Source organism: Geotrypetes seraphini, chromosome 15, assembly GCF_902459505.1.
Source record: "Geotrypetes seraphini chromosome 15, aGeoSer1.1, whole genome shotgun sequence".
NCBI lineage: Eukaryota > Metazoa > Chordata > Amphibia > Gymnophiona > Dermophiidae > Geotrypetes > Geotrypetes seraphini.
In genome coordinates, this window is record NC_047098.1 from 15,812,710 (window position 1) to 15,836,569 (window position 23,860).

At 43.4% G+C, this 23,860-nt stretch overlaps 1 protein-coding gene across 5 annotated transcripts in view; it reads left to right on the forward strand.

The window, feature by feature from the left end:
- The window catches only part of MEGF6 (multiple EGF like domains 6), a 276,556-nt gene that overhangs the window by 143,322 nt on the left and 109,374 nt on the right, over positions 1 to 23,860 (forward strand). For 2 of the 5 annotated variants that reach the window (XM_033922100.1, XM_033922102.1), the window contains exon 6: positions 22,153 to 22,275. In XM_033922100.1, coding sequence (XP_033777991.1) covers positions 22,153 to 22,275 — 123 coding nt within the window. Of the gene's footprint in view, positions 1 to 7,571; positions 7,883 to 21,944; positions 22,023 to 22,152; positions 22,276 to 23,860 lie in introns of those variants that run through there. The other 3 variants (XM_033922103.1, XM_033922105.1, XM_033922104.1) reach the window with 3 other exon arrangements.

Consider the following 23,860-nt stretch of genomic DNA (forward strand, 5'->3'; position numbering starts at 1 on the left):
GCAAGCCGCCGCTCGTGTCTGAAGATTTTAAAAGGCGCTTGGCATTGGGGCGCGTGCGGTAAGCCGCCGCTCACGCCTGAAGATTTTAAAATCTCCCCTGCATCGGTCTGCCCAGCTCCTTACCTTAGTTGAAAGACGCAGCGGCAGCGCCTCTTCACAGGAGCAGGGCAGACCGAAGAACAGCACGGCCGACAGCCGCCGCGTCCGACATCCGCCTTGGGGGAGGAGAGAGTGTTTCGCGTGTATGCGCACTTCTATCTGAGGTGCCCTACAGCACACGGAAAACGAAACACGTGATGGGAGTGCGCATGTGCGGCTTAGCCTTTTATTATATTAGATGAAAAACACACAAAATTTTACTTAAAGTTTACAGGTCGCCCCACATTTTTTTTTAAATTGAATTGGCGTCTTGGGTTGTCTTCGGTTTCTCATAACGTAGTGTGTCTGATGTATTAGTTCACTCAGATGCACGGAAATAAAGGTTAATGAAACCAACAATAATATAAGGTGATACCTTTTGACTGGATTTACTTAATGCGTTTATTAACTTTGGGGAGTTAACAGTCCCTCTCTGTAGCCCAAATCAGCATGAGCAAAAGATGACGGTGCCAAAAAATTGTAAATGAACAAGAGGTAGAGTAATTTAGGCCGACTGTTAGCCGTGAAATTCAACACTGCAGATGTTAGGCAGTAGACACTTAAGTCAAAGCATGTGGCGGATCTGAAGTTGTTCCCCGTTCATGTGTAGAGCATGTAACAGCTTTAAATTTTTAAGTCCAGGATTAAGTCACATTTGTTTTCACTGGCTTTTTGAACCAAAGAAAAGCCTTAGTGGCTCATCTTTCTTTTCTTGCCTGGTGCCTTATGACTGTGTGAAAAGTGGTAAGTGGAAGGAATAATGCTGGAAGTGTTTACTTTGAGATATGCGTGACCACAGGTATGAAGAAATCGAAACCTCATGCCGAGGGACATTTTTTTAATTCTTGGGTTTTTACAGCTTTAAAGGAGTGTAGAGTCTCATGCTAATTTACGAGTGGGGTTTTTTTTTACCCTCACTCCCCTTCGTTCCCCAAGTTGTTCATTGCCGTTTTCAGTATTTGTCTCGTCAGTATTTCTCCCATCCTGTAATCTAATCTAATGCTTAGTTTTGTATACCGAGACTTCAATCCAGGAAAGCTCGACTCGGTTCACAATAAATTTAAAAATTAAGCTAAAAAAGATAAAAGAGAAAGTATCGAGGAAGATTAACTCCCAAAATGCTTATTAAACAAGTTTTCAAGGACTTACAAAAAGAAAGAAGGGAACAAGAACTTCTTAGGAAAAGTGGAAGATTATTCCTTAGCTTGCTCTCTTCTATCTTCTTCCCTTTCTCTTCTGTGGCTTCCATCAGCCTAGGCCTAGCAGCACATTTGATTCTGTTCTGCTGTTGGACCAGGACCAGATGGCTTTGGGATGACTTATCTTAATTGGTAATAGGGGTAGGTTGGCTTGTAGAAAACGTGTTTTCCTGACTCACTCTACCTGACTTAGTACTGACAATCCCCTACGAGGTCTTGTTCTCCCCTTCCAATGATCTTGGAGGGTATGGCGGTATATAAGAATAAAATTATTATTATTATTATATTGTTGTAAAAATTGTTCCAACTGGATAGAGTCCCAATAAACATAGTCATTATCTTTAAATTTAATTAAGCATTTACAAGGAAACTTCAAATAAAATGTAGCCCCTAAAGCCAACACCCTTGATTTCAAAGCTAAAAATGATTTCCTTCTCAATTGTGTTGCTTGGGCCACATCTGGAAATATCAATACATTGTCTCCACAAAATTTAGTTTGCTTATTCTGAAAATAAGCTTTCATAATTCCAGCCCTTTATTTTTAAAAATGCCCTTCATAAGTATACCACCATGCCACACACATTACCCTCTGTGTTACTGTATAACACCCATTTTTACAGCGTACATATTAGATGGAGAAGAGCTTCCTGTCTTAGATTGAATGAGCTTCCTGTCTGTGTGAGCACTGTGCAGGGCAAAATAATTCAAAATTCAAGTGGCCATGCAAAAGTGATTAATGTGCACGCTAATTCTCTATTGTGTGAAGGGTCTTTATGAGCCTTCAGAAAAATTTAGTTCTTCCACAGGGCCATAAGAGCCCCACTGAAACGATGCTTTACAATTCTGAAGAGAGACTCAGGCTGTGAAATGCCTTGTTTAAGGACCTGGTATTGAGTTCTGCATTCATTGCCTAAGAAGTGCACTTAAGATATAGTTTTCCACCGAGGTAAAATGTTCCCTCATGCAGATGTATTTATGAAGACTTCATTCCTCATGCTCTCTTCTAAACCACACACTTAAAATTCTACTTTCTTCATAGCAAAATTATTTTTTAATACTGAAAACCGATCGGTGTAAGTTTCCTCTTTTTTTTTCCCTCTCCCAACATGTTATTAGAAGCATTCCAGTTAACTTACTGTACTTTATGAGTGGGGCTGTGTAGAACATCTAATTAGTTTCCTTTCCTCATTTTTTTTATTTTTAATTAAAGCCACAAAAAGAAATATTTTGTGTCTTGATTACTGTCTTGGAGTAGTCAAGCTTTCAGGCTGTATTTCCCAATATTGTGTCTTGACAGTATTGTCACCCGTGGCATAATTGGCTTGCTGGCTATGCGGAGCAGAGCACCCCCTCCTCCGGGCGGAGCATTCCCCTCCTGCAGGCAGCAGGGGTTGCGTGGAGCAGTTGCGGTGTCTTGGCCTGCATGCTGCTGCATGGCTGCTGACTTTGTTGGTCCCCTGCCCCAGAACAGGACATTGATGTCTGGTGGCTTATTGCAGGCTGGTGGAGCTTATGGCTGCATGCATGCAGACCGGATCCCTGCAACTGCTCCAGTACCTCTCAACTCTCTGCACTTGCAGCTCCCACTGCCCCACCCTTGACAGGAATGAACCTCACCTCTATGCCAGGATGTGTTGCACTTTTTTCCCAACACATGCCTAATGGTTTATGTTCAATATGAGAATAGAGTGCACACTATGGGCCAGATTCTAATAATGATGCTCAGAAAGGGGTGTCAAAAGATCAGTGGTAAGCATAATTCTATAATGGGGGTGTGCCCTTTATAGAATCATGCTTAGTTCTGATTCCTGTATCCTAAGATTAGGCACCAGGCTAAACCTGCTGAAACCTGGCATAAATGCTGGCACCCAAATTGGGAGCATGCAACTTTTTGGAATGCCCTTGAGATGCCCTTGCCTCTTCCGTGCTGCCGCCACCCCCCCCCCCCCTTTTGAAATAAGCACTATGGGAGTTAGGCGCACTGCCTTATAGAATAGCACATGACCAGATGCATGCGTATTTTCCAATGGATGCCAGCTAACTTCAATTAGCACCCAATTATCGATGGTTCAGAGCTTGTTATTCAATTAATTTTGTGCGCATCTTGGAAGAATGCTCAAATCTGGGTGCCATATCTAAAACCTGAGGGTGGGTGCATAAAGTTCGCATTCTCTGAAAATGTTCATTATTAACAACATTTGTTTTGAAATGAAAAATCGAAACCAAATATTTCTGGCTGCTCATTTATTTATTTATCCATTCATTCAATTTTCTATCCCGTTCTCCCAGAGGAGCTCAGAACAGTTTACATTAATTTATTCAGGTACTCTAGAATTTTTACCTGTCTGTCCAGGCGGGCTCACAATCTATCTAATGTACCTGGAGCAATGGGGGGATTAAGTGACTTGCCCAGGGTCACAAGGAGCAGCCTGGGTTTGAACCCACAACCTCAGGGTGCTGAGGCTGTAGCTTTAACCAATGCACCACTCTAGAAATCAAAATATAGCAAAAGTGAGACAAGTTCAGGACAATGAAGCCATTGTGACATCACTGATGAGGTTGGCTCTTAGCCACTGGTGGAATAAGGCATTGTGATGTCACAATACCAGCTCTGGTTATCAGAGGCTGTAGCTTTAACCACTGTGCCACACTCTCCCTCTTAATTAATCACAATAAACACCTACAAGAACTATCAACCTCCACCCCAATTTCCCAGCACAAACGATTCCCATGATCTCAACAGTGAAGTTTTATCATTTGCATGAGTGTGCTCTAATTATGTTATTTTTAAACAATTTGCTTCAGTGTTATTATGTTCTAATTTGGGTAAGCTAGTGTTTATGTTTTAACGTTCTGTAATCACAGCTGGAAAACAGCAACTTTTGATGGCGCTCTATTAGGAATATGGCCTTTTTTGTGTGGAAATGTACAGTTTTTGCCTACCCAGTAGGAGCGTTAGAACCTCTCAGTGATCATGATGGAAGAAACCTTTTTCCAGTTGTTCTCAGCCCAGTCTTTATGACTACGCAGCCAGTCAGGTTTTCAGAATATCCATAATATATTCGAGGGGGTGCTGAAAAGTTCTCAGCCCAACCACCCAACTTCCTAAATTCTGAGCGTTATTTTGCCACTGTAGCTGAAAAGAGTGTTATTTTATTCTGTTAAAGTGCCAATTTGCAGAAACAAAATTCTGTTTTGACATTGTTTGAGATCATTGACTGAACCATACCCATGTCATTCTCTTCTTGGTTGGGCTGAGAAAGTTTCAGCAAACCCTGCTAGCGTAAAGAGTTTCAGTCTCTGATAACCAGAGCTGAGAGTGTGATGTCATTCCACCAATAAGAGCCAGTGATGTCACGATGGCTTGGCTCACTTCTGAGCATTATTTGGCCACCATAGCTTAAAAGAATGTCATCTTATTTCGTTACGTGCCAGTTTGCAGAAACAAAATTCTGTTGTGACATTGTTTGAGATCATTGACTGAACCATACCCACGTCATACACACGAGATCTGTTTGCATACTTTGCCTCCATTTCTGCACATAGATTTTAGACATATTCTTTGTGGGTATCCTGAGAGTAAAGACTGAATGGGTGGTCCCCAACGACTGAGTTAAGAATCACTATTTTATTCCCCAGCTTCCAAGCAGGATCCATCAATATTCAACCATCCTACACAGAACCGAGTGGCATGAATGGAAATTGGCTTATGTAAGAAAGTGGCAACACAACATGGCCTCCACTCTAGTATATTCGTGTCTGCTTTTTTTGTTTGCTGAATTGACTGTTCTTTGTTTTCACGAGCAAGGCTCACCATTTTATTGCCCATATGTTGCTGGTTTTCATTCTGCAATATCTTTAACTCCAATGCCTTCTCCACATTTTCTAGCAAAGTGAACTAGTCGTAAGCACTTTCAGATGTTGCTATTTATTGAACAATAGAGGACCTAGAAGACTTGAGAGATCACTTAAAGCAGTGTCTCTCAAACTGTGTGCCACGGCACATTGGTGTGCCCTAAAGAGATTCCAGTGTGCCACGAGAGAATCCAGATTTTTACTTTACTTGTATTTTTAAAAAATTCCCCTCTCAATTATACACTAGAATAGATGACATGTACGTCACAATACACTAAAATCTGTCAATGTTATGAGTGTCTGTGTGCGTAAGGATACAACCGCCCAGACAAGCATCGTTCTTTGATGTGTTTGGTCCTGAATTGAGCAACAAAGCAATCAACTTGACTTGAGCAACAAAGCAATCAAGGTTTCGTTACCGTTTGGATCTTCTTATCTTTGCGAACTTGGATTTTCAGCTCTGACAGAAATTAAATCGAAGAAAGAGAACAACTGCAGACGGTGGACAATGAAATGCACGCTTGCTTGTTGACGATCGAGCTGCGTTATGAGTTAATTTGCACTCAACAAGCACGTCCATCACATTGATTAGCAATTCTGTTCCATCTACTTTAGTTTCACCGTTGTTACAATTACCCATGCATAGCTTAAATTTAAATAGCTCTCAAATTTAGGGCTCCTTTTACGAAGCCGCGATAGCGGTTTAACGCACATAATAGCGCATGCTAAACCGCCGGATGCGCTAGCTGCTACCGCCTCCTCATGGAGCAGGCAGTAGTTTTTCGGCTAGCGGGGGGGTTAGCACGTGATTAAAAGCTGCGTGCGTTAAAGCCGCTACCACAGCTTCGTAAAAGGAACCCTTCATTTTTTGTTGGTTGTGCAGTTTTATAATTTCAATTTTAATGTGCTCCTTTTAGTGTGCCAGAGCTAAAAAACAAAAAAGGTTAAGAGACCCTGATTTAAAGGAAGGCAGTACCTCCCCTAGGTTCTCAAAATGCACATCCCCTCTTGTGGTATCATTTTCTTCTCATCCATCTGCTCTCATTTGATGTTTCAATATGGTGGTCTTGCTTTTCCCATGATACATCATTTAAGTGCCGAGCATACTCAAGGCCCTGCACGAGGATTTCATTGCCTACACAACCTAAAATATTATCAACCAAACTCCATATTTCAAGAAGATGTAGGTCTTAGTTATCAACGTTGATTTTGGAATGTTGTACAATATTGCAAGATGCCTCAGCTTTACCGACTGCTTCCTGTATCAGCAAACACTTTCTAGTCTCTTCCTTAATTGCAACCTTTTCATGATTAACCACTGCAAAAAATAAATTAAAAAAAAAAATAAAAATACTGTACTGCCAGTGTTTTTTCTTTCCCCATATGCTTGATAGTAGTCGATGTTTCTGTCATCTGGAATCACTGTCATGTTTTTGCCTGAAATGCACTATTAATTATTAAATAAGGGGCCTCTTTTTAGATCTGTAATTCATCAAGTTGAAAGGACTAGAGCATGAGTTGATGGCCCCTAACTAACCTTCTACCAAGCTGTGATGAGCATTAACCCATGCTTACTGCAGGTGAAAAAGCATTAATGTGGGGGTGCACTCAGGCATCCCAAGGTAATTTTGAGATCGGTATGCGCCATCCATGCACTAAAAGTAAAATTTATTTTTTAGTGCTGGGGGGGGGAGGGCAGGTCTGGGGATGGAGAACAGACATGTTCCGTACCAATGGCTACTGTAGCTACATAGCACATGCTAACATGAGAAAGGAACCAGAGCATCCCACTATGAGGATATTCAGGAGACTGAACTCCCTTGCTGCCAAACTCTGACGGCAAGATCTCACCCTCTCCCAAAAATTGCATTTGGTCTGAGACCAGTAGGTCAAGATTTTGTAATAACTAATCCTTCCCTGTGTCTATTGTGCTCCTTGAAAAAAGCAACCAAAAATAATAGTCTGTGTGCGTGTCCCGTGCTCTGTGTATGGCTTTCTATTAGTATCCCAGCTGGACGTTCCAAAATGTGGTATTGATTTAAAGGGTTTTCCCCTCCCACCTCCTCCTCCGCCTTTTTTTTTCTTCTTCTTCTTCTTCTTTCTTTTGTTAACGGGGCCAATTTTAGACTTGCAGCTTGGCTGCAGTTTGGCTTCCAGAGAGGTGCCCTGAGGTTGTCAGCCAGGAATTTCTCGTGTGGTTCTATTTTGTTTCTGTCTTTTACGGAATGTGATGTCACACACGAGTTCTTCTGGCAGTGGAGTTTGGTGGGAAGGGAAAAGTGTTCCTGGGCTTGGCTTTTACCTGCAGGGGCTGGGCCGAAAACTTAACAACATAAAGAGGAGGCGTGCAGTAGCTCTGAAGAAAGCTGTGTGTGTCAGCTACATGTGCTGGGAAGCAGCAACTGCTTCAGCCCTGTGCTCTTCTCTTCCCATTCCATTCCTGTGCTCCACCTAATGCAGATATCCCAAACCCGGCTTATTGGATTTGCCATTCAGCTGGGAGAGCGGTTTCCGATCGCTGCCGTCGAGTTGAACAATGGGATTCATGAAAGGTTCCGCGATAGCGCTGTGGTACGTGGCGGTCTCTGTGGGTATCACGATTGGCTCCGGCTCGCGCTACCACTATCCCTGGAGAAACTGTTACAGGTGCTATTATGGGCGTGCCGTGGGCCATGCGGACACAAGGACAGGTACAGTGCAATAGCGCGGTTTCGCCCAAGGTTGCGTGGATCTTCCCAGCAGTAGCACAGAAGCTCTGCGAGTGAAGATCTGGTCCTTGTACATGGTAGTTGATATGTGTATGTAGTTCTTAAAATGCTTGCTCTGTTCCAAAATACCTGGCAATGAGTCTCAGTGTTTTCTGGAGTCAAAGCCCTTCTTTATTACAGGGTTAACAATATTTATTTGAGTAAGGTTTTATAGGGTCATTCAGTATTTTCTGCTATTCTGGCAAATACAGTTTTTTTTTCTAAGAGGTTATTGGCAGCGTTAGCTTGCAAAGGATTTACTGAGTTAAGCACTGTTTGAAAAATATGCTTTTTTGCAATTTGGAGCTGACTCTGAGATTATAATTGTAGTGTATGGGGGGTTGAATTCAGTAAATGTCGCCCAACGTTAGGCACTGGAATGCGGTGCGCTAAGTGTGAATTCTGTGAAGGCAGCTTTGCACAGAACTGTCTTTATAGAATACAAGCTTGCTATGCAATTTTGCACCTAACTTTGGCCAGAATTCACTAACCTGCCCGATCGGGCCCAATCCGGGCAGGTCCGACGAATTCAGCAAACTCCAACATGCAAATGACGGCGATCGGAGGACTGCCCCCATCTGCAAGCACGGATCGCACTATAGCGATCCCCGCACTTGCGCAGACCATCTGTAGATGGTCTGAGCATGCGCGGGACCTCCGTGCCGTCAGAGTTGGGGTTTTTATTTTCTTCTTCTATTTTTTTTACACTGAGCGCAGCCAGGGAACCTGAAGAGTGTGGGACCTCAGGGCCGGCATAGATTTTTTTTTAAAAATAGGCGCTCGAGGAACTTTTGGGAGCCCGTGGTTTTAACCCGCTTAAACCCGCGGAGAAGGGTGGGAGAGTTGGAGCAGGCAGACAGGGTGTTCGGGTTCGGGGCTGGAAGGCAGGCGTGTTCGGGGCAGGCAGGCAGGCACGTTCGGGGCTACAGGAGATCGGGGCTGCAGAAGGCAGGGCAGTCACAAAGGGCTTCAGCGACTGGTCCTCAGAAGTCGCTTTTTTTTTGATCGGCCAGCCCAGTCGGTGCTGCAGGATTTTGTTTAGTGAATCGCGTCCCTGCCTACTTTGCACACCGTTGCCCTCATTTGCATGCGCGGATCGGAGGATGGTCAGAAGACAGGTAAGTGAATCGGACCGGGGTTGCTAAGGGGTAGCAAACCGATCGGTACACGATCAATTTGCTTTGTGAATCTAGCCCTTTGGGCACAAGCCAAAGACTGGTATAAATGCTGAAGCGCAACTACTATCAGGCGTGCAAACTTAAGTATTCTATAATCACGTACTTAAGTCCTGGGGAACACGCCTGACCCAGCCATCATGCTTCTCTCCAGGCCACATCCTCTTTGGAGCTGCGTGCAAGATACTCGTAAATTAGGTACGCAGGTTATAGAATAGTAGCGTAGGGCAGATCTGCCCATAATTACTAATGACTGCCAATTAGCTCTTGTTAATGGCAATAATTGATTGTTATCACCTATTTAGATAAACAGTTTACATGCAAATTTCTGATCTGCACCCAAAATTGTGCACCCAACTTTGTACGACCTATATAGAATTTGGTGGAATGAGCTTAGAAAGAGGACTTCAATTATCTATCCATAGGAGGTTTCAGATTGGGAGCAGAATATAAAAGATGTTCCCTTCCCATAGTACGCTACTGACATGCGCCATATAATGTTATTCCGGGCGGCGTCCATTCGCGTTAAAGTCTGTGGTGCCAAGGCCACCGGCGCTGCTCTCCTCCCTTCTGCACCCTGACCGGCACTTTACTTACCATACACATGATGGTGCTGAAAGAGGCTGATGCCGTTGTTCTGCGCTGGGCCGGTGTGGGGCTTTGACCATCTGCGCATGCTCAAGGCCTTCCAGCTCTTGCCCTCTCCAAGATGCTCAAGGCCCCGCGCCAGACCAGCCTAGAACAACGGCATCAGCCTCTTTCAGCGCTGGCATGCGGATGGTAAGTAAAGTGCCAGTGGGGGGGTGAGGGGCGTGGAGGAGGTGGACTGCAGCGCTGTTCATTTTGGGTTCATTTGGGAAGGGAGGAGCGCAGTGCTAATGGCCTTGGGGGAGTTTAGAGTAGAAGATAGCAGTGCCAATGGTCTTTGGGTTTGGGGGGATGGGGTTTAAAGAGTCAAATGTCCAGATCACATAACATCCACTTTCACAGAACATAATATGGGCGTTCTTCTTTACCCAACGTGTGGTGGACACCTGGAATGCGCTTCCAGAGAGCGTAATAGGGCAGAGTACGGTACTGGGGTTCAAGAAAGGATTGGACAATTTCCTGCTGGAAAAGGGGATAGAGGGGCATAGATAGAGGATTACTGCACAGGTCCTGGACCTGTTGGGCCACCGTGTGAGTGGACTGCTGGGCATGATGGACCTCAGATCTGACCCAACAGAGGCATTGCTTATGTTCTTAAGTTCTTACATCCGTATTCTTACAATACTGTATCTAATTGATGGAGATAACTTATCTCTAGTTTCATTTCAGCCATAAGTCTCTAGATATGTTTCAGCCACCTTCAATCTAAGTGTGGTGACTTGAGAGTTAGTGTTTCAGATAGGCCTGTTCACAAGTTCTGGTGAATTTGGTTCCACTACATAAAAGGTGTATATTGTTAGAGATTGCTCAATTTCCTGTTACCTAGGCAATCTTTCTCTACTCAATGACCTATTCTGAGGTTGACTGCTCTTTTCATTGTGAAATATATATTTGGATTTGAGCTCATGCCGCCAGAAAAACTAACAAATCGATTCTGGAAGAGATCAAACCGGCCATGTCACTGGAAGCCCAAACGATGAAGTTACAACTTTCTTATTGTGGTCACCCCCATCAGAAGAGAGATCACAGGAGAAGGACATGTTTGGGAAGATCGAGGGAACCAGGCGAAGAGGGCGACCTGCAATCAGATGGCTGGACACATTGAAAACGATCATGGGGATGGCGCTGGAGGACCTTTCTGGACTAGCACACAACCAATTTCTTTTTAGATCCGCAATTCATCAAGTCGCTAGGACGTGAGCACGGGTCGATGGCACCTAACAACAGCAACCTTTTATCAGTAGTAGCCAAAAAAATGAATTATATTCAGGTATGCTAGGTATTTCTCTGTCATTGGAGAGCTTACAGTCAAAGTTTATACATGAGGCAATGGAGGATTAAGTGATTTGCCCAAGGTCACAAGGAGCAGCTGCAGAATTTGAACCAGGCTTCCTTGGTTGTAAGCCAAGTCCTAGGCTGCTGCACTCTGAGATGGGTTTGGGGTTTCTGCCATTTGAATATTTGTATAATTTTCTCAAGATTTAATTTTTGGATAAATAATGAGAAACACATCCTGTAGCATACGAGGATACAGTTGCTTTTGACATCTGACATTATTAAGGGAGCTGAAAGAGCCTAAGATGTGTGCTTTGTCCATTAATAATAATAATAACTTTATTTTTGTATACCGCAATACCACAAAACAGTTCAGAGCGGTTTACAGGAGAAGAGACTGTACATACGCAATGAAGGTACAGAGAATTAGTTATCAAGTGTATGGTATAAATCAGTGGCAATTACAAAATGATCCAATAACTGTTGCAAGGGGGGGTGCAGAAAGGGGAAGGAAAAATAATCGGGGAAGAGGGGGAGGAAGGGCAGGGAGGGAGGCGAGGTTGAGATTAGTAGTTTGGTTGGGAGGGCGGGAGTTAGAGGAATTTATCAAAGAGGTATGATTTGAGAGATTTCCTGAAGATAGATAAATTGGGGCAAGAGAGATGAGGGTGGTTAAGCAGTCATTCCATTTGCCAGTTTGGAAAGAGAGGGTTTTGTCGAAGAATCTTTTGCAGATGCATCCTTTTGGAGAGGGGTAGGCAAACAGGTGGGCATTGCGTGTACGGTTAGAGCCTGGGAAGATGAAGTGGCGTGACAGATATATCGGGGCTGAACCAGTTAGGGTTTTGAAGCAAAGTCATTGTCACTTGGGCCAAACCAATAGCACAGCTACCTGAAACATTGATGAAAATGTCCTTACCACTGGAAACAGAAACCATTAACAAGTCAGGTGAAGGGTTAGGCGGATGGAAAAGTCATCATGCTGTTGCCACACTTACATTACCACAGATTCATTTTATGCAACGGGACTGATTCATGAATATTGTAATTGAATAGCATCAGCACGTACTAACACTGTACACTTCTCCCTCCGTATTCGCGTTGGATGCGGGCGGCCAATAGGTGCGAATATGGAAAAACCGAGAATAACTTTTCAACTGTTATTCGCGGTTTTGGGAAAGCGCCGTCGTTTTTACTATTGAAACCGCGAATACCTTTTCAAGGGCAGGCAAGCAGGCAGCGATTTCTGGGCAGCCAACCAGCGATTTTATTCATGCTGGGAAGAAGCCTTTCTCTCTAGGGATGCTGGGAAGCAACGTTTTTCTAAGTGCACATTGGGAAGCATGGAAGCAGCGAATTTGTGAGAGAAAGCATGGAAGCAGCGATTTTAAGAACATAAGAATAGCCTTACTGGGTCAGACCAATGGTCCATCAAGCCCAGTAGCCCGTTCTCACGGTGGCCAAAACCCAAGGAGTAGCAACATTCCAGAGCTGAGATTATGATGTCATAATGCCTCATTCCTCAGTGCCAACCTCAGCAGTGATGGTAAGTGATAAACTTTTTTATCAGTGCTGTACATTAAAAGGAAAAAACTTTAGTGATGACGTTTTTTGGGGGGCGGAGTCAGCAACCGAAAAATCGCAAATAAGCGAAACCGCAGATACGGAAACCACGAATACGGAGGGAGAAGTGTAGTACATTTTGGTAAATCTAGCCCTAAAATTGAAGTTGAAACACAGGGACAACAGCAGTTTTGGCTAGTCGTTCTGTCACAGCCCACAGGACTACTGCTCCTACTGCTATTGGTCATTTCTATAACGCTGAAAGACATACGCAGTGCTGTACATTTAACATGTAATAGATGTTCCTTTCTCAGAAGAGCTTATAATCTAATTTGGACAGACAGACAGGACATTTAGGTGCTGGGGAGTTTCTTGCCGAGAGAATGATAAGATGGACCTATGCAGTAGCGTACTAAGGGGGGGCGGTCACATCAGAGGGAAGGCTTCCGGGTCAGCCACGAGCCGCAAAGGTAGGCACCAGAAATGTTGGCTTTAGGCTGCCTAACGCTACTTCTGGCATTAGCTGTTCCCAGAACGCAGAGAGGAGAGGTGCTGGTGCTGGCGTCGTCTGACTGCCTACAGAATGTGCCTCTTGCCGCGAGAGACACGTCCTCTAGGCCAGTGTTTTTCAACCTTTTTACACCTATGGACCGGCAGAAATAAAAAAATTATTCTGTGGACTGGCATCGGTCCGTGGACTGGCGGTTGAAGAACACTGGGCTAAGTCGTGGGCCAGACCCTGCCCATCTCTACCCAATCTCCACCCCAGACCCCGCCCCCATAATAGTACTAATTGCACCTTGCACGTCCTGTGCCTCATCTGGAAGCCTTCCCTCTGACGTTGCAACGTCAGAGAGAAGGCTTCCGGTTCAGGCGCAGGATGCCCGTAGGAGCCACTACCCGTGTCTTTGTGCACTGAATCAGTTAGGAAGAGGGAGCTGGCTCGAAGATAACGCCGCATCGATTGCACCGTGGACCGGCGGTTGAAGAACACTGTTTTGGGCCTGATGCACGTGCTGGCCCTATGGACCGGCAGGAAATTTCTGTGGACCGGCACTGGTCCATGGACCGGTGGTTGAAGAACACTGCTCTAGGCAGTCAGCCGGTGCCTCTCCTCCTCCTCAGCATCTTTTGTCACACCTGGAATCTGAGGTGGCACATTAGCCTGCCGTGGCACACAGTTTGCGACACACTGATGTAAGGTCATAGACCTGGTTAATTTAGCACCAGCACTCAGAACATTTGGCATCTGCCACATCCCTGTATAGTGCCCAAACCATGCCTGTGATCACTAACAGCGGCTGCCTTTCAGCATAACTAAGATTTGACTCACCCTCTCCGAGAGTAAACAATGGAATTGGAACATATCAACCATTTCGTGAATGCACCAAGGCAGAACCTTGTGAAATCGTCAACACGCCGAGAAACGCATTCAAATCTGGTCCTGTGTTGCAGCGGGCTCGTTGCCATCCAGCGAGGGTTCCAACACAAGACTAGAGTAAAACCCAGAGCGTTGCAGCTACACATCTAGAATTGTGAATCTACGAGGGTAACGCTATTAGGGCCCCTTTTACAGAGCTGCGGTAGCGATTCTCCTGCGGCCAGTGCACTTAAGGAATTGAATGGCCTTCAGTGCCTTTGCCGCAGGAGAATGGCTACCGCAGTTTTGTATAAGGAGCCCTTAATGTATGTCGTCATGTGAGCACTCTGCAAGATTTTCTGCCCTCGAGTATAAAATAAAATGTGCGGGACAGTATATGTTTTATTACAAAGGACTGTATATGTCTGCCACATTTTATTTATTTATATGTATATATTTGTGTGATTTTAACTGAAATTTATTTGACACCTTAAATAAACGGATTTGTCCACACAGCGGTTTAACCTGTGTCTCTTCCCCGCTTTTTTTGTCCCTATAATTCCCCCGTGGGGTGTTTTTTTTTTTCCTTTGTAATTTTTCAAAAATTCAAAACACAGCAATAAAACTCATCCATAAAGCCGGTAAATTTGACCATGTTACCCCTCTTCTGAAGGAAGCACACTGGCTTCCCATTACACACCGTATCACTTATAAAACCATTCTGCTCACTTTCAAAATCAGACTTTCTCACCTGCCTTCATACCTAGACAAGCTCCTCATCCCACAACGCTCAGTACGTCTCCTAAGATCAGCCGATCAGAAACTCTTGTCAATTCCTTCTATAAAAGATTTCTTCTACACTAGGAAAATAAACCGCAGTAGTAGCTCCCACCTTGTGGAATGCTCTGCCACAGCTACTAAGATCCGAAAATCAACTCGACAAATTTAAGACAAGCTTAAAGACCTTCTTATTTAGCGATGCCTTTTCCTGTATTTAGATTTTTATTTTTTTTTCTTTCTCTCCTCACTTCCAATCTTCATCTTTTTTCTTCTTTTTTTTATTTAACCAACCGCTTTTATAAAGCAATCCCACCCTATTTGTTTTACCCTATTCCCTCTTTCTCCTTTCTTCTTTTAACATGTAACTTTTCCCCCATCCTCCCCATTCTTCCTCACTTTCAAGTCTGTCTAGTTAATGTCTTCAATGTACACTTTGATTATCTTATATTTATTTATTTACTTAATTTTTCCTTTTAAAAATTTTTATTGTAAACCGGCCAGATACTCGCTGATGGTCGGTATATTAAAAGCCAATAAACTTGAAACTTGAAACTTTGATAAAATGAAATATGCTACATCTTCTCTATGTGCTAGTAGTAACATCTCATAATAATATTTTTATTTCTTCTCTGCTCTGGGTGGACTGCTGGAACAGCTGGAACCAGGCAATAGAGTCTGTTAAAAAAAAAAAAAAAAAAATCACTGTCCTCAAAAAGATCTTTCTTACAAATGAAAATTTAGGCCCTCTTTTACAAAGGTGCGCTAAGCGTTTTAGCGTGGATTTAGCGTGTGCTAAATCAATGTGTGTGCTAACCGCTAACGCATCCATAGGATAACATGCATGCTTTAGCGTTTAATGCACCTTGTAAAAGATGGGGTTAGGAAACGGCAAATGAGCTGGTGCCTTGAAGCTACCGCCCAGATCTATCTTAAAAGCCAGGAGAAGACACTGTCCAGAAAGACCCTTTTGACATTCTTTGCTATGCACACATTCGCATAAACAGTGCTGCGTGCGTCTGGCAGCGCCATAGAAATAAGTAGTAGTAGAAAAATGTTGAATTGGTTCTGGTCAATTTCTCCAGGTAGCCAATAAGTAGGTAGGCATTTAGACATTCTAATTACTAGAATGTCCAAATGTCAATAATCAAAACCGTTTTTCTGGATATCTAGGGAGACGTTTCCCCTGCAGTGAATTGGGAGTTCCAGGGGGGGTATTAGACGATGTGTTATGGGTGTGTTTTGAGCAGGCTTTGAGCATGTTTAACTTGGACATCTACTGCTGATAATCAAATCTTTCTCAAAGCATTCTGGTTTAAACTTAGAAATTCAGAGCTAGACCTGTTCTAGAAGCTTCTAAGTGCCACAAAGGTACCCAAACTGACCAAAGCAAAAAAAGGTATGATAGCGCTTCACTGATTTGATGCACTTTGCACTGTTCAAAATGTTGAAGGAGGACGTTAGGAACATGGGCTACCATTAAGACAGGTTATTTTACCACAAGTCGTGCTATTGTGGCAAAGGGGTAATGGGGCCATAGCTACTTCAGTGCTGAGTATCCCACATAACTGGCTATGGTCTAGCCCAGACATGGGCAGACTACGGCCCTATCCGGCCCGTTTAGTTTTCTAATCCGGCCTGCTGACCATCCGAACCCCGCCGACCGCGAGCCCTACATACCTCCCTCCAGAGCAGCGTCAGGCCAGCAGCAATCTAAACAGGCTGCTTCGCGGCCTTCTCTCGTCGGGAAATTCCCTCTGCCGCATCACTGATGATGTCATCAGTAACGCGGCCCCCCTCCTTATCATCTTAGGAAAACTCTGTAACAAAGTTCAAATCAACCCTTAAATCAGTCTTGTTTAAAGATGCATATAATGAATGAGAAAAACAACTTGAGAAAGGAATAATTTAAACACTTCCCCCTCCCATTTGTGTTTTCCCCTTATCTCGTCGTTCCTTTTTATTTTTGGAATTGCGAATTACGGCCGTGTGTCAGAATTTTATATCAATTTGTACTGGCTAAAAATTGAATAGAGAACAGAGTACAAGTTGCTGCTGTGAACATATTTGTGTCGGATAGCACTGGAATATTTGGTTGATAGGGTACTTCCATATACGCCATCTCATAATTTACATTCAGCTAATTGTGGAGATTTGTCTATACCAACCGTAAAGCATATGAGATTGCAAACGACTAGAGTAGGTGCCTTTTCCTGTATTGGTCCTAATAACTGGAATAATATTCTGTTATATATTAGGCAACAGAGAGACCTGAATACTTTTAAAATAACGTTAAAACAATATTTATTTTATAACATGAAATATGAGTGTTAAACCCCTATTTTTTGTTTGAATTGGAGCTGGATGACATGATTAAGGGGAGGGTTTTATAATTGTCTGTTATCTATGGATGTCTGTAATTTAAATTATGTGTGTACGTTTGTGACCCACTTTGATAAAGGTGGACTATAAATGAATAAAGTGAATTATTACATTGCATTTCTTTCCCGTTATCCCTCCTGTTTCGAGTTGTCACTGTTTTTATTACTCCAAGTCTATTTATCATTTCATATACCGTCTGTCAAGCGTTAGCTAAACGGTTTGCAATACAATTTATAAAAGTAAATTAAGTAGACATGCAAGAAAAAGATAAGTTAAAAACAAAAACGTATATGCATGAAAATAAATTGGGGGGGTTGTAAACTGACAGGGACAGACATAGGGCTCCTTTTACTAAGGTGCGCCAAGCGTTTTAGAGCGCGCTAACCACGCGCTAAATGCTATCGCGTGCATGTTAGTCTATGGGTGCATTAGTATTTAGCGGGCGCTAAAACGCATAGCGCACCTTAGTAAAACAGGGGGATAGTTGCCCCGGATTGGTGACACTATGTTGTCAGTGCGGGGTGCGAAGCTTTGGAATGCTTTGCCAGAAGCTCTGCACTTATGCGCAGTTAAACTGGGTTTCAAGAAACGGTTGAAAATGCAATTATTCCTCTCCTTTGAGGAGATAAGGTGGAAATTTAAATACCTGCAAATGTTTTAATGTGATAGATATTTCGAATTGAAGAGTTAAGGGGTCCTTTTACTAAGGCGCGCAAGTGCGTCTTAGCGCGCGCTACATGCTAACGCATGCTAACGTGTCCCTAGAATATAATGACACTAGCGCGCCGTAGGAAAAGGAGCCGTAAGTGTTTTCTTTTCTTTTCATTGAACGTGTATGTAACGTTCAATTTTTGTGATAACCATGTAGGTATGACATGGTATATAAATTTTAAAAATAAATCTACAGTGTTCCCCCGGTTGTTCGCAGCTGGTGGTTCGCAGTCCCGGTCATTTGCGGTATTCTCGGACCGCCGACAAGGAGAGGGCAGCGGGAGAGGCAGGAGAGAGCAGCCGGAGCGCCTCGAGGGCAGGAAATCATTGGCAGTTCGCTCCGACCGCCTCTCCCTGCACAAAGTCGGGCCTTATCCAATCAGGCGCTGCTTTGACATGCCGCTCCTGATTGGATAAGGCCCGACTTCGTGCAGGAAGAGGCGGCCGGAGCGTACCACGAGTGATTTCCTGCACTCGTGGTGCTCCGGCTGCTACCCGCTCCCGCTGCCCTCTTCAGGCTCCCCCATGAAAAACCGTATTCACAGTTTTTTGAGATTCATGGGGGTTCCTGGAATGGAACCCCCGCGAATCTCGGGGGAGCACTGTATACCCAATTTTACTGTAAACCACTTAGACATTTTTGATAAGCAGTATATGAAATACGAAATAAACTTGAAACTTATACAGGACTTGCATTTATTTTGTGCCTGGGGCAATGGAGGGTTAGGTTCTCCAGCCACAGCACTGATAATTCGGGTTGACTGTTCCTCACCCCCACCCCAAATAGTTGATGATGATAATAGGGATGTTGAAAACATTCTGTAAACACGGAATGGGTCTGTGAGTGAGTGCAATTCATTTTTCATGAAACTCCGATGGCATTTTAGGGCTCCTTTTACTGAGCTGCGCTAGCGATTTTAGCGTCCGCTAAATTGCCGTGTGCGGTAGACGCTAACGCCTCCATTGACCTGGTGTTAGTTTCTCCGCGTAGCGCGGGGGTTAGCGCGCGCTAATCTGCAGCGCGCGCTAAAAACGATACCGCGGCTTAGTAAAAGGAGCCCTTCGTCTCTTTTGGCCTCCTCTGATCCTGCCTTGTTTCTCGACAATGTGTGGATTGTGTTTTTTTTCTTTCTTCTGGTAGACATTCTGTTCTCCATTGCATTTCTAGAGCTAGGATGTTTCTAGAATCTCATAATGGTGCGTCATTATAATCCATGATGCCAAAGGAAGATAATAGGGATCCCATTGGCAGACCCCCCTTAGGAGTTGGCTTGCACGTGACATATGCTGTATAGCATTTTGCTTAAATATTTGCTTTTATCCTGTCAACTGCCAAGCTGAAATAAAATTGGAACCATATTTGTAGCATATTGTATAGCTATTTTTTGTACTATTGGGAGTAATTAACTCAGTTTTGCAATGAGATGAGCTGGTACTCTATAAATGGCTTTTAGCTCTAAAACCATTTAGTAATTCCAAGATTACAGCTGTGTTATTTGGCTCCAGTTTGCCTTCATCAGCTCTGCATCTGTAAGCTCCCGGGAAAGGTACTTCCTCTGAGAACTGGAGTATTATTGCACCTCTCATAATAATCAAGCCTAATTGTACATGATCCAGGCTGAAGCGCACAAGAGATTAATGTTTTGATTCCAGATCTTTTGCGTCTGTCGTGTTGTACATTTTTGGAAAGGACGTGACCCGTTACCAGGAAATGACTGATAGGCTGACATTTGAACTTTGACTTGTGTCATAAATGGGGGCGAATGGGGAGAAGGGCCATATGATTGGCAAGGTAGAAAGAATGGTTTCCGAATAGGAAAAGTAAGACTCTGCATGGCCAAATATAGAGGGGGGGGGAGGGGAGAAATGTCAAACCTGCATGTTATTCAAATTAAGAGTGTGGTGTAGTGATTAGAGCTAGAGCCTCAGCACCCTGAGGTTATGGGTTCAAATCCCATGCTGCTCCCTGTGACCCTGGACAAGTCACTTAATCTTCTACTGCCCCAGGAACATTAGAGAGATTGTGAGCCCACCGGACTGAAGTACCTGTATGTTGTATAACTACAAAAAGGCAGTATACAAGTCCCAACCCTATTAAAATTCAGGCTATATAAGACTTGTATCAGAAGTCGAAGATTGTAGAAAATACATTATTACTCATTTTATTGACCCGTTAATTGATCTTAGTTGAAATGACCTGGAGGAAGTGTCTGATGTGTGGTTTACTCACTGATATCAGCTGACCCTGATCAGCCAGGGCCGGTTTTACCGCTGACATCTCCATCCGAAGAGCAATGCACAGGTTTAGATTCGACAAAGAGATCATTGTCCATTGATTCCACCAGCTGGAGGCTTAGCGCCAGCCTGGTGCTTGGAGAAGACATGCCATGCCACGTGAAGGCCATGACAGCCCTTGTTTTCTTGGCCGCTGGAAACTTTCAGAATTTCTAGGGGGCCATAGCATGGATAAGCCAAGTAGCCACGTCATTGTGCAACACTCAGGGCTCTTTGTACAATGCCGTGGTAAAGGATTCTACCGCGGGCTGGCGAGGTAAATGCTCTGATGCTCATAGGAATTCTGTGAGCGTTGGAAAATTTGTTGCACCGGCCCACAGTAGAAACCTCTGCCATGGCTTTGTAAAAGCCAGCATCAGTTTCTGAGCGTTTATCTCAGGACAGCCAACCAGTTTGCAACAAATTCATGGATGTACCTGGGGTAAAACATGGACTGGATCAATCTGTCTCTTGAAACAGTTTGATCGTCTTATGTGAGGTACAATGATGTTTATGTCTAATTAGGTAATAACAAACTTAACATAAGAACATAAGAATAGCCTTACTGGGTCAGACCAAAGGTCCATCAAGCCCAGTAGCCAAGACCCAAGGAGTAGCAACATTCCAGAAAGGAGACAGATTCATCGAATTTGGCATGCAGGAGGAGGGTGTGAATGTCTCAGACGAGTTGAGGACCGGAGACACTGGATCTGGGGCTTCCGGTATGCTGACTAGGATCGAATGACACCTGGAGAAGTTTGGCAGCCAAAGCAGTGAAGTCATTTCAAGCTGGACTTCAGTCTTGACTGTTTTGATTTTATTTTCACTTTCTTTTTAGTTTATGATATATATTTTTTAAATCTCATTCATTGTTTTGTTTTTATTTTATCATTTAAATTTCCCCAGAATTCTATTGTTTCAACGGTTCTCCCTTCTGCATCTATTCCTATCTCCCCTCTTTTCAACCTTTCAAAGTTCTTTAGATCATTGTAGCCTTATTAGAATGTTTATTTTCTTACTTTTCTCCTCTATCTCTATTTTTATTTCTTTATTACTCTACTAATTGTCATTTTTCCAGGTACTTTAGTTAGATTGTGAGCCTTCGGGACAGTAAGGGAATTTCTAAGTACCTATCTTACTTATAATTTTAATGCACCCTAATGTATGTTTTCTGTAAACCGCTTAGAACCTAACGGAATTAGCGGTATATAAGAAATAAATTACATTACATTCAGAATCCTAAAGTATAGCAAGATTCCGGAATCCCAAAGAGTAACAAAAGATTCCGGAACCCCAAAGAGTAGCAAAATTCCATGCTACCGATCCAGGGCCCAAAATCTAAGCCAGTGTTTTTTTGTAGTGTCAATATTTTTGCTTGTACAGATTTAAAGAACTCTCCAATCATGGGCTCAACCTGGTCACTAGGTGTCCCCCTTAAACAAGGACCAAACTACAGTTCCCTCCCTTTCCCATCCCCCGCAGCACTCTGGCCACAGGATCAGTTCTTTTATGAGAGCTTTTATGACTTTGGTCTCCCTTTACAAAAGTGCGCTAGTGTTTTTAGTGCACGCACCGGATTAGCGCGCTACACCCGAAAAACTACCGCCTGCTCAAGAGGAGGCGGTAGCGGCTAGCATGCACGGCATTTTAGCATGCGCTAAGCGTGCGCTAAAACCGCCAGCACGCCTTTGTAAAAGGAGCCCTTTATCTTTGTTTTCTTACGCTCTCCTCTCTCCCCCCTCAAAATGGTTTTTTTTCAGTGTACTTGTCTACTGATTAGCCAAATGCCTCTCTGGAATTTTCATGACAGTTCCCAGTCATAGCACAGACGAACGTGCTTTTCCGAGTGGTTTTACAGAATGCAAAATTGCGCTTATGGTCACAGTTTGCTTGTTTGCCAGAGAAGGAATAATTAAAGGTGCCATAATTTGTTGCAATCTGCGGGCTATCTTTTATTCAGCTCCAGATCTAGAATACTGCATTTGGCTGCCTGCGTGCTTATTTGGTGAAATTTCTTCTGTTCTCTCTTCTTGCCTTTCCCCTCCTAGATGTTGACGAATGCCAGGTTCACAATGGAGGCTGCCAACACAGATGTGTGAACACTCAGGGATCTTATTACTGTGAATGTAAACCAGGCTTCCGACTGCACATGGATGGCAGGACCTGTATTAGTAAGTATAGTTCTAGCTTTATTGACTATGGGGCAAGTTGCCGATAGGCTGTTTCTTTTAAGTTTTGATGTACAGCGTTGTGTGTGTCTAGTATTGCTATAGAAATAAATAATAGTAGTACTATTTATCTATGTTAAATTGTGAATAACTCTAATCATTCAAAATGCCCACTTCTGCAGCTCAACTTGGGTTCTCAGACCTGTGAACAAACGCTGATAGTGTGCGTGAATGGCCTTTCTTTTCTGGTAGGCTCGGTGCTGCTCTGACTTGCATATTGCTGGTAGAGCAGGCAGGAACAAAGCATAAGCGATCTGGGCCTCTGCCTAGGGCCCAAAGTTTAAGAGACACCCCTTGAGATGTGCTTACTCAGTGGGTCTTGAGGTAGATTTTTGCAGAAAGAATAGTAGAAGACCAGAGCAACTATTCACCACAGAAAATGTTCTCCCCATGTCCTGTGCATTGTCCTCCATTCAGGAGGAGGAGCTGACGAGCAGCACTTCTTACTTGCTGTTTCTTCCTCTGATGCTTTTCCTCTGCAGTCAGAACCATGTAAGGTCCCCTTTTTGTGAGAGTTTTAAAATATATTTTTATCACAATGGGGGTGGGGCTCAATGCATTTCTTTGCCTAAGGCCCAGAAAATTATTAATTCCACCCTGTGGAAGAGCAAAGGACTCTAATGGACTCCAAATTTCTTTAAAGGTTTTACTTTTCCCAGATTGTTCTGCTAATATTCTTTCATAACGATAGTATAAGCAAAGTGTTTCCCACCAAAAGGTAAAATTTAAACGGTTCCAATTTTTCCCATTTCTAGTGATCAATTGAATGGCCACCCCAGTCATTAGAAGTCTACTTTTATGTTTATCAATTGGACTATTAGATGTTAATAATGTCCCAAATAGAATTACATCAGATGACAACGGAATATTCACTCCTAGAACAAAATTAATTTTTCCCCAAATTGACTTCCAGAAGTTAAGTACCAAAGGACAATAAAAAAAAAAGGTGGTCCAATGTCCCAATTTCAAGAAGACAATGCCAGCATCTATTAGATTTTGTACTATCCAATTTTTGCAATCGAACTGGAGTCCAAAATCTTCTATATAACAGATATAAACAAAGTTTGCCTCATAGATGCTGAAGCTGTACAACTTCCAAATCTGTGACCATTGAATAGCAGAAATATTCTGTTGTTTCTATGCTCTCTTAAGGTATTTCTGCTGGTGGAAATGCTTGCGTCCAGTTATTCTTGTATTCCATAAAGGAAACTAGAACACTTTTATACAATTACCCCAAATGGGACAATTGTATAACTTGTCACCAACTCTTACACCAGGACAGAGGCACCAGAATTGGCAGGTGTGCACATAAATGCACTAGGCAACATTTGATACGGTTGCATCCAAATACTGAGGCCCTGATTCTATAAACGGCACCTACAACATAGGCGCTGAGGAACACGGCACATAGCTAGGGTTCAGGCATATCTCCCCCTCAGCCGTCTCTTTTCCAAGCGGAAGAGCCCTCATACGAGAGGAGGTCAATCCCCTTTATTTGTGGAGGATGGAAAACTGGTGTCGCAAACTT